Here is an 11,386-nt window from a genome sequence, read left to right as displayed (position 1 = left end):
CTCCCCCTATTCTTCCCTGTAGTTTTTGACAGCTCTCACATGTGGGCGTTTGGTGCTTTGTAGGTTATTGCAGCACTTGTTTAACATATACCAACAATTGCGTTTAATATATATATATATATATATATATATATATATATATATATATATATATATATATATATACCACTTTCCTGAACACATATTTTCTATGCCCAGGTCAGCATCGGCGTGTACATCATGGTATCGACGGCCATTTTTGTAGCCGCGCCACGTTCCTGTCATCTGTGCTGTTCTCAATTCTGTGTCCGCCCGACTGTAGAATTGAGTCTGGCCCTCAATGTGAACCCGCTCACGCCTTCAGTGTGAACCCGCTCACGCCCTCAGTGTGAACCCGCTCACGCCCTCAATGTGAACCCGCTCACGCCCTCAATGTGAACCCGCTCACGCCCTCAATGTGAACCCGCTCACGCCCTCAATGTGAACCCGCTCACGCCCTCAATGTGAACCCGCTCACGCCCTCAATGTGAACCCGCTCACGCCCTCAATGTGAACAACAGAGCGGAAATCCCATTAAACACAATGTGACATTGCTCTGTCCATATTTTAGGGGAGGAATTTTAAGCAGAATTTAAAGGGGTTATCCACTGCTACAAAAACACGGCCACTTTCTTTCAGAGACAACACGACTCTTGTCTCCAGTTCAGGTGTGGTTTTCAATTAAAGGGGTTATCCAGCGCTACAAAAACATCCACTCACCTCCCCGGTTCCAACAGCGAGTCCCGCAACGCGGCGCTCCGGTCCCCGGCCGCTTCCCGGTGTCTGACGCGGGCCCGAGACGATATGTCTCAGGTCCGCTCAGCCAGTCAGTGACGGAGGCGGGATCTGAGTGGACTTGAAACAGATCCCGCCTCCGTCACTGACTGGCTGAGTGGACCTGAGACGTCACGTCTCGGGCCTGCGTCAGACACCAGGAAGCGGCCGGGGACCGGAGCGTCGCGATGCAGGTCCCGCCGCTGGAACCGGGGAGGTGAGTGGACGTCGTTTCTCTCAGCCACCTCCTCCCCGATCCCAGGAAAAAAATCCCCCCACTGGAGTACCCCTTTAATTGCAAACCGCACCTAAACTGGAGACAAGAGTTGTGTTGTCTCTGAAAGAAAGTGGCCATGTTTTTGTAGCCCCGGATTACCCCTTTAAGCTCCATTCACTTCAATGGAACGAAACAGCAAAACCCTGCCCAAGCTGGAGACAAGAGTGGTGCTGTCTCTGGAAGAAAGTGGCCATGTTTTTGTAGCGCTGGATAACCCCTTTAAAGTGACTGTACCACCAGGCCCAGGCTGAAGTACTGGAGGCGGGCTGACCCACCCCCAGTGGGAAGAAACCCCAGCCCCTCCATGACGTGACTCCATTAGAATCAATGGAACCCTATCAGAGGGGCTAGGGTTTCCTCCCACTAAGGGTGGGTCAGCCCGCCTCCAGTACTTCAGCCTGGGCCTGGTGGTACAGTCACTTTAAGAGGGTATTCCTCTTCAATTCCTCGCCTTTTCTCAGTGTGCATGAGCCCTAAGGAATAGGCGAGGAATTGAAGAGGAAAGTTTTCCGCCTGAAATTCCTCACCTATCCAACTGTCAGAACTAGGCCGGGTTCGTACTACGAAATCTACGCGGATAAATTCTGGTTTGGTTCTGTCGCTAGTACATGCTCACGTCCGCGCGCCTCTCCGCCCTTGCCATAGACACTATTTTATGCATGGGAAGATTCCGAATTCCGACGAAAGCCCCCGTTCACACTGAGCAAGAACGTCGGAATTCCGCGACTGAGCGCTCCGCCATGAAATCTTGCCTTGCTTAGTGTCTCACTGTGAGTGAATGAGAGGGGCATGCTTCTCTGCAGCCGCCACTCTCTGCTCAAAGAAGTGACATGTCATTTCTTTGAGCAGAGAGCAGCGGCTGCGGAGGAGCGCGCGCCCTCTCATTCACTCACAGTGAGACACTGAGCAAGGCAGGATTCCGCGGCGGAGCGCTCCGCCATGGAATGCTGACGTTGTTGCTCAGTGTGAACGGGGCCAAAGAATTGACATGTCAATTCTTTCGGCGGATAGCGGAATAGGCCGCCTATAGAATGGTGTCTATGGCACGGGCTGAGAGGATCCGCGTGCATTCCGTAGTGTGAACCCGGCCTTTGAACGGAATTCTAGCAGAATTAAAGCGGAATTTAAAGCGTAACTGTCATGTTTTTTTTTTTATTGCAGAAATCAGTAGTATAAGCGATTTTAAGAAACTCTGTAATAGGTTTCATCAGCCAAAAAAGCCTCCTTCTGTACTCAAGAAGCAATTTCCCAGCCTCCCCCCTGACTTCTTATCTGTGCATTATCAGGCAAACACGTCTTCATTACAGAGAAGCCAGTGAAGACGGGTTCTGCTCTCTCCATTGTAAGCCTATGGAGGAGGGAGGGGCTGAGGGAGCAGGAAGAGGTGACATGAAGGTCAGCTGTTTGTAGACTCTCTGGGCACCTAAAACGCAGGATTCTGGGGTCAGAAAGGTCAGTGCTTATCTATGAACTTACTGAGAGAAGATTGCAGGGTGTTGTGCTGTGCAGGACTGCTCCGTGCTCAGTCACTCCTAACAGCCCCTCCCCTCTCCATAGCCACATAATGGAGACAGAAATCCTGCTTCATTTGATGTGAGGGGGGAGGCTGGGAGATTGCTTTTTCACTACAGAAGGAAACTCTTTTAGTACATAAAACCTATTACAGAGTTTCTTAAAATCGCTTGTACTGTTGATATTTAATGTTTTCAGAAAAATGGCCCTGAAATGACAGTTACGCTTTAAGCCCCCATTGACTTCAATAGGATTCCTCTAGCAGAATCCGTCCAAAGAATTGACATGTCAGTTCTTTGGGCAGAAAGCGGATACCTGACAGACAATTCTGCTCAGAAACTCTGCAGTGTAAACAACAACGGAAATTCCATTGAATACTATGGGACATTTCAAGCGGAAATTAGGAGCAGATTCCTCTTTAATTCCTTGCCTATTCCTCAGTGTGAACGCATCCTAAGAGTACTATTACACGGAATGATAATTGGACGAATCGTCCCTATTCGACCACTTATCGCTCCGTGTAATAAATACAACAATCATCGGCTGATCATTGATATAGGTTAGAACCTATATTTGTCGGGCGCCGACCGCGCATCACTACGTCTAATAGCGGTGCGCGGCCGGCGACTGACGATCTACATTACCTATCCACGCTCCAGGGCTTCTCCACAGGTCCCGCGCGCTCTAGCTTCAGAGCGGCCTGTCAGCCATTTTATGGTCAGGCGCATTTCGCTGTCCGTCCAAAGATGGCAGAATCCGCCTGACCATAGAATTGAGTCTGTGGTACGCCCGCGTGGATCTCCGCTTGTGCCATAGCCTCCATTCTATGGTATAGCCGTAAATGTACACCAGTGTTTGAGAATTTTTTTTTTTAAGGATAGTGATGAGTGAACTTACTAAACACAAAACTCAGCAAGTTCACGCATCACTAATTGTGGACGCTAGCCCAGTCACGGGTCAGATGGGCTGAATTGTTGAGTGTCGGACACACAAATATATGAAAGCAGCCTTAGGGGCCTGTTACACGGCCCACTGCTTTTGTGCATTTTTTTTCCACTAATAATCTCTGTTGTGCTTGTTTTTCTTGTTCCACAGTATTAAAGGGAAACTATCATAAGGTTAGACCCATCCTACCTGCTGATATGTCCTATAACACGTGGAGTGATGAGGATGGAGGTAGTTTTCTTACCTTAATCCTCTGCGCTGCTTTCATGTAGTTTGTAGTTTCATCCATATGCTAATGAGCGGCTGTGGTGCACTGGGGGAGAGACTGGGACAGCCCCTACTAATAAATATACATCCAGCCGCTCCAGTATTTATTAGAAGAGAAGGGCCGGATCAGTGCTGAGAGTGGTAGTCCTGCACCAGTGCATCAAACCGCCTCATTAACATATGGGATATTCACAAACTAAATAACAAAATAGTGCTGAGGACCAAGGTAAGAAACTAACCTTCATCCTCAGCGCCCCGTGTGCTATAGAGACATATCAGCAGTTACATGTATCTAACATGCTTATAGTTTCCCTAATTAAAGGGGTACTCAAGTGAAGAAAACATTTCTTTGTTTCAGCTAGTCTCAAAAAATTATACAGATTTGTAAATTATGTCTATTTAAAAATCTCAATTTTTTTCAGTACTAATCAGCTGCTGTATGTCCTACAGGAAGTGGTGTATTCTCTCCAGTCTGACACAGCGCTCTCTGCTGCCACCCCTGTCCATGTCAGGAACTGTCCAGAGCAGGAGAGGTTTTTTATGGGGATTTGCTGCTGCTCTGGACAGTTCCTGACATGGACAGAGGTGGCAGCAGAGAGCACTTTGTCAGGCTGGAGAGAATACACCAGTTCCTGCAGGGCATACAGCAGCTGATAAGTACGGGAAGACTGGAATTTTTTTAACTAGAAGTACATTTAAAATCTGTATAGCTTCCTGACACCAGTTAGTAAAAATAAATAAATAAATAAATAGATAAGTATATATATGTGTGTATATATATATATATATATATATATATATATATATATATATATATATATATATATATGTAATTATGCATATATAGTACCCCTTTAAGTAAAATGTGTATGCAAAGAGTAGTATACATGCAATCTCCTTTTTTTATATATATATTTTGTATTCTGTGCCTAATTTTTCTCCTGCTCTGCTCTATTAGACTAATTTGTCTGCACATTTTTATAGAAGAGTTTGTCATCTCCTGACCAGGTGTAAAATTTTTTGTGGAAAATTGTGTAGACAAAAATTCTACAAAATTTGCACCGATTTTTGCGCATAATAGATCAAATTCACGCAAGAAGTTTTCATTATTATTTTTTTCTAATTTACTATTTTACAATCTCTGCCATTATGTAATCTCGCAGTATCATTTTGGCCAGTAGGCCTTAGGGTGGGTTCACACGTAACGGATCCGCAGCGGGTTTCTCGCTGCGCATTGGCCCCGCTCACACTGAGCAAGAATGGCGGAAACCCACCGTGCTGCTTTGAGTGAATGAGAGGGCGCACGCTCCTCTGCTCAAAGAAGTGACATGTCATTTCTTTGAGCGGAGAGCGGCGGCTGCGGAGGAGCATGCGACCTCTCATTCACTCGGTGGGATTCCAACATTCTTGCTCAGTGTGAACGGGGCCATTCACAGCGAGACCCGCTGCGGATCCCTGCCCTGTACACCCTATGGGCAGATGGACATCCTGTTGTGAGTATGTCCGCAGCCCGCCCAGTTAACCCCCGGCCGACGGAGCGTATACTTCACCTGCTCCCTGCTCCGGCTTGCTTCGGGGTGCTGAGGGTGCCCCTGCATGTCACTAAATTCTGTTTAAAACAGCTCAGGCAAGATGGCTGCCACCATAATAATATACAAAAAAAAAAAAAATTACAATCAGAAAATTTTTTTGTAGAAAAGAAGATGTTTAAGTATCTGGATGTAATCAGTCGAAACTGATCTCGGTGATACATGCCCTTTAAGCTCCCCCCCTGATATCCTGGTACCCGCCATGAGTACATAGGATGCTGGATCAGCTATAGGTGACACATGAGCTGTATATTGGCCATAGGGCTATAGAATGGTTTCCTCCTGAGGCGTGCTGCCCACCAGCTGCCACTCATAGCAGCCTGTCAGCCATTGGCTCCTGTCCCTACCTGCGTGTGATGGGCAGCGGAACCAGTCTTATCAGCTCCGCGTGTCCCCCCCCCATGACATTTCCTGCTTTGCAGCTGATGAAATATTTCCCCGCCGGTCACAGAAAGTAAATGTCACTCTGTGTCTCGTGCTTCTGAAAAATAACAATTTGTTCTTCTGCCGCGACATCTGACAGTTCTGATATTTATGGGGTTGTTTTTCATGACAGGATATTTCCCTGTATCATTTATCATTATTATTATTATTTTTTTTTTTTTTTTTATATATGTTCATTTCAGTTTGGGGTCCCCATTTTTTTTTTGCGCTGGAGCACCAGTCTCGTCCATGGTCATCCATTCATTTGAATGGTCAGCATGTAATACCGCGTTTCTCCTGTAGTGGCTGCTGTAGGGAACTGTTTGATTTTGCTCCCCCCCCCCTATTGGTAACAGATAAAGGTGGAAGGTGGGGCCGCATTGTGTTTATAAGGTCAGATTTAAGCATTTTATTTTAGTATACCTTTTATCATAAAATGCCAGGTTAAAAAATAAACTGTATTTTGGTGGAATTGGGATTTTTTTTTTTTTATACCTTTTTTTTTTATTTTTATTCCTGCTTTTTTTTTAGCCCTTCCTAGGGGACTTCTATGTGCAGTCACTTGCACAACCTCCCTGTGTACTGTCATTTTATCGCTCTGAACACGTCCCTGTGAACGTATATGCGGCCTATAAGTGTGTGTGTGTGTGGGGGGGGGGGAGGGGGGTCGGGGCATTGGGTGCCATAAGTGACCAGTAATAACTAGTAGTTACTTTCTCTGTGCAACTCCAGTGACTTCTAGCCTGTACAGTAAATGCTGTGTGAATCAGTTAGTCACACTAGAGAAGCCTGTGGAATAAGCAGTTAGGAAACTAAGCCGGCCACTAAGCAGTCCTGGTCTAAGCGCTGAACTACTACTGATGACAATGTGGATGACTACTTTATGGGTTTTAAAACAAAAGAGGAAGCCTTGATTTACCTTTTAGGAACAATGTGGCTGCTTTAAAGTGACTCTGTACCCACAATCTGACCTCCCAAACCACTTGTACCTTCGGATAGCTGCTTTTAATCCAAGATCTGTCCTGGGGTCTGTTCGGCAGGTGATGCCGTTATTGTCCTAAAAAACAACTTTTCAACTTGCAGCCCTGTGTCCAACGGGAGTATCTATGCCCTAAGTTTGCACCACCTCTCCGTCCCTCCTCCCCACCCTCTTCATCATTAGGAATGCTCCAGGCAGATTGTCTCCTATTCCTCACCTGTGTCAGCCCTGCACATGGGATGGATTGTTAAGGCACCTGTGCAGTGTTCAGCATGAAGAAAATGTTTCAGTGGCATTCCTAATGATGAAGAGGGTGGGGAGGAGGGACGGAGGGGTGGTGCAAAGTTAGGGCACAGATACTCCCGTTTGGCACAAACGTTAGGACAATAACTGCTGAACGGACCGCAGGACAGATCTTGGATTAAAAGCAGCTATCCGAAGGTACAAGCGGTTTGTGGGGTCAGATGGTGGGTACAGAGTCGCTTTAAATCTGGAGCACAGCACTTTCTGTTGGGGGCAGTGAGGCTCACAAATTACAGGCACACAGGCCATGCTGTCTCCCTCTATCCTGTGCATAGCCCTGTCTAAGCCCCCCCTCCACTTCCAGTGTTTTGTCCTGATTTAACTGTTACTAAAGACAGAATTGCTCTACCAACAGGCAGTGGACAGCAGATTACAGGGAAGAGAGACACCTAGTGGCCAAGACTGTAGAGATTGTTATCTGGGTTAAAGGGGTGCTCTGGCCTTTATATATATATATATATATATATATATATATATAAAATATATTTTTTTTTTATCAATAATAAACATAATATTCTTTCCTCTCCCTGCTCCCCCAGTGTCCTTTTGCAGTGTTTTCCAGTCCCTCACTGAACGATCCTGGCGTCACTTCGGAGACTGTAACAGTAACAGCCCACTCAGCCAATCACTGACTGAGACGTTACATTACCGCGGCCAGTGATTGGCTGAGTGGGCTGTTACTGTCAGTCTCAGATCGTTCGGTGGGGGACCAAAAGACCCTGAGCATATTCACCTGGTGCTGACCAGACGTAGGCCTGCACCAGTTAAAAATGATAAATTGGGCGCAAATCACCCAAAAAATGTGCATAATACAAGAATGCTCAAAACAAAAAATTGTGGTATCTTAAAAATATGCGCCCTTCAGATGCTGGTTCATAAATAGAACTTTTTTTTAAAAAAAATCCAATTATTTACCTAAAATTAGGCCCAAAGCCCTTGATAAATTACCCCCTAGATCAGGGGTAGGGAACCATTGGCTCTCCAGCTGTTGCAAAACTACAACTCCCATCATGCCTGGACAGCCAAAGCTTTAGCTTTGGCTGTCCATGCATGATGGGAGTTGTAGTTTTGCATCAGCCGTAGAGCCAAGGTCCGCTACCCCTGCCCTAGACTTTATAGAGAATCCATCTCCTATGTCAGCTGATCACTTTTCCTTGTTCGAATGATCAGTGACCGACCAATCAAAAACAAAGGTTGCATTTATTATTGCAGCTTGACAAAACTAAATTGAACGGTGCCAAGCTGTAATACTACACACAACCAGTGGGCAGGTGGGGCGCTGTTTTTGATAGAAATGATCTATATTTTTTTCTTCTCCTGTATTAATTGATTTCCCTGCAGTATCGCTGTGTGACCACTAGATGTCAGAGCTGACCAGTTTTTTTTTGCCTGTGAGCCTCTCCCGCGTCCGTCTTACCTTGTGCCTGCAGGGGATGTGATTTAATGAGGTCAGCCCTCAGTAGGTGCCAGTACTGGGGGGGAGCGGGGGTCGGGGGGGCGCTGACAGCTAGCCGCATGAAGCGCAGCGTTCTCTCTCTCTAGTTTCGGCTGATTTCTTTCACCCATAAATAGCTCAGCGAGGACCAGCGCACACAGGTTCTCTATTTATAAGGCCGCGCTGTTGTCTCTTCATTCACAGGCAGCAAAAACTCGCACTGACAGAGTATGAGACCGTCACCGGAAGCATCACCGGCGTCTCCTCTATCCACCTGACGTGTTCAGTCATTCATTCACATGGACCTGCCAGCAGCGAGCTAAACTTATCCCGCTCAATGATGGCTGACGCTTCTACTCTTAAAGGCACAGCGCCGCTTAAAGGGGCTGTCCACTCCCCAACGGTGCTAGAAAATAACAAAACTCGTGGTCACATGACTTTCCTTGAGTTTAATGGTGATTTGTCGACCCCCGTATGTGACACAAGTAAAAAGGGGATGGGGGACTCTACAGGTGTGAGGAACGGGCCTGAAAGACGATCTAGTGATCAGATGATGTCGGAGGAGAGAAGGATCAGGCAGGTTGGTTTTCCATTGCCCGATCCTTTTGTTCTTGGAGAGATAAGCCACCACCAGGGGAGTCTGATCACCTCCTCTCTCTCCACTGCAAACCGAGCATTGTTGTGGATAGGAGGATGGGGAGTGAGAGGTAAATTAGGGTTGTGGCTGTCCACACTCGGCATAGTGTTGTTGCTTCTGTCGCTTTAGCACTGGACAGCTCCACACGTAGATGGATGGCAGTTCCACTGCAGGTGATATGGGCGGCGGATTTATACTGGATTCCCCCTATACAAGGGGCGAATAGGGTGATGCGTCTCCTTGCAGAGTCTTAGGGTGCGTTTACACAGAGAGATTTATCTGACAGATTTTGGAAGCCAAAGCCAGGAATGGATTTGAAAAGAGGAGAAATCTCAGTCTTTCTTTTATGACCTGTTCCCTGTTTATAGTCTGTTCCTGGCTTTGGCTTCAAAGATCTGTCAGATAAATCTGTCTGTGTAAACACACCATTATAGGCCGTGCAGTGCTTCCTGGGAAGTAAGAATACAAAGTGGCATACTCTCTAGTGTCACCTGTATACAATGAAACAATTAGCATGCTCTCTAGTGTCACCTGTATACAATGTAGCAATGAGCATGCTCTCTAGTGTCACCCCTACATGATGAAGCAATGAGCATGATCTCTACTGTCACCTGTATACAATGTAGCAATGAGCATGCCCTCTAGTGTCCCCCTATAGAATTAAACAATGAGCATGCCCTCTAGTGTCACCCCTACATGATGAAGCAATGAACATGCTCTCTAGTGTCACCTGTATACAATGAAGCAATGAGCATGCTTTTTTAAGTCACCACTATATGATCATGAAATGAACATGCCTTCTAGTGTCATTTGTATATAGAGAAGTAATGAGCATGCCCTCTAGTGTAACCCCTATACAGTGAAGCAATGAGCATTCCCTCTAGTGTCACCCCTATACAGTGAAGCAATGAGCATGCTCTCTAGTGTCACCCCTTTACAATGAAGCAATGAGCATGCCCTCTAGTGTCACCCCTATACAGTGAAGCAATGAGCATGCCCTCAAGTGTCTCCCCTATACAATGAAGCAATGAGCATGCCCTCTAGTGTCACTCATATACAATGAAGCCAAAAGCCCTTTAGTGTCGCCCCTACATGATGAAGCAGTGAGCATGCTCCATGCATGGGATGTATTCTCACAGCTCAATTGCACTGAACAGGGTTCTTGTGTAGTTCCCTGCAGGGTCGGGGGGGGGAACATGGGGCAAATTATTTCTTTATGGTTAAGCTGCAATTTACTGCATGTTGCAAACTCCTCAGATATTGCTTCTAAAATTCGGCTAGAATAGTTCTTGGGAACTTGTCCGGGGAAGGTCACCCCTCATGTTGTGACTGGCAGGGGTCGGAGGACACGTGCCGGCTACTATTAGTCAGAGAGGTCAGTGACTTGACAGGACGTGAGAGGTCATCCGGCACACTCTCCTTCCCCGGCATGTGCCCATCACAGGAGATCCTGGGCTTTTGACCTGCTAAGACTGGTTACATATAATCCCCCTAATCCCATTACATAGTTGTCGTTCTCTGAGCAGGTATAACACTTGGCTCGCTTCGCTGAGGGCTGGACGGTCCACATGGCCGTGGGGGGGGGGGGGGGGGGGGGGGCGGCAGCCGTGCTAGGGATTGTACCACAATTACACACTCCGTCCTGGAAAGAAACAATCCTGTTATCTGGGTCCGATGGGAGGTGATGTCTCCCCTGATCACTACCTGATATATCCCACCAGGGGGCGCCATTGTCACCATGTTGTTCACTTCACCTGTCAGTGGTTTTATTGTTATGGCTGATCGGTGAATATATATATATAGATGTGAGTATATAGGTATCCGTTGTTGTACTTCTCCTCCTCCTCTGATGCCGTCCATCTGTCTTTCAGGGGTGCCATCTGTTCAGGTCTGTATGCCAGCGCTGTCTCCCACCATGGAGGAAGGAAACATTGTGAAATGGCTGAAGAAGGAAGGTGAGAGGAGAGACGGAGATTATATGTGATGATGACGATATATACAGGTAATGGGGGAGATTTATCAAACATGGTGTAAAGTGAAACTGGCTCAGTTGCCCCTAGCAACCAATCAGATTCCACCTTTCATTTTCCAAAGAGTCTGTGAGGAATGAAAGGTGGAATCTGATTGGTTGCTAGGGGCAACTGAGCCAGTTTCACTTTACACCGTTTGATCAATCTCCCCCTATCTCTCTAGTGCCACCTATAGATCACTAATCAAAGTCCAGCCT

At 46.7% G+C, this 11,386-nt stretch overlaps 1 protein-coding gene across 2 annotated transcripts in view; it reads left to right on the top strand.

Moving 5' to 3' along the window:
* Window positions 1-11,386, top strand: part of PDHX (pyruvate dehydrogenase complex component X) — a 75,930-nt gene that overhangs the window by 469 nt on the left and 64,075 nt on the right. The window contains exons 1-2 of one of the 2 annotated variants that reach the window (XM_069965162.1): window positions 12-59; window positions 11,031-11,114. In XM_069965162.1, the coding sequence (XP_069821263.1) occupies window positions 11,054-11,114 (61 nt within the window). In that variant the 5' untranslated portion in view covers window positions 12-59; window positions 11,031-11,053. Of the gene's footprint in view, window positions 1-11; window positions 60-11,030; window positions 11,115-11,386 lie in introns of those variants that run through there. The other variant, XM_069965161.1, reaches the window with a different exon arrangement.

This window comes from Dendropsophus ebraccatus, chromosome 4, assembly GCF_027789765.1.
Source record: "Dendropsophus ebraccatus isolate aDenEbr1 chromosome 4, aDenEbr1.pat, whole genome shotgun sequence".
NCBI classification, from domain to species: Eukaryota; Metazoa; Chordata; class Amphibia; order Anura; family Hylidae; genus Dendropsophus; species Dendropsophus ebraccatus.
The sequence above is the reverse complement of the archived record's forward strand: the minus strand, read 5'-3'. Positions and strand labels throughout refer to the sequence as shown.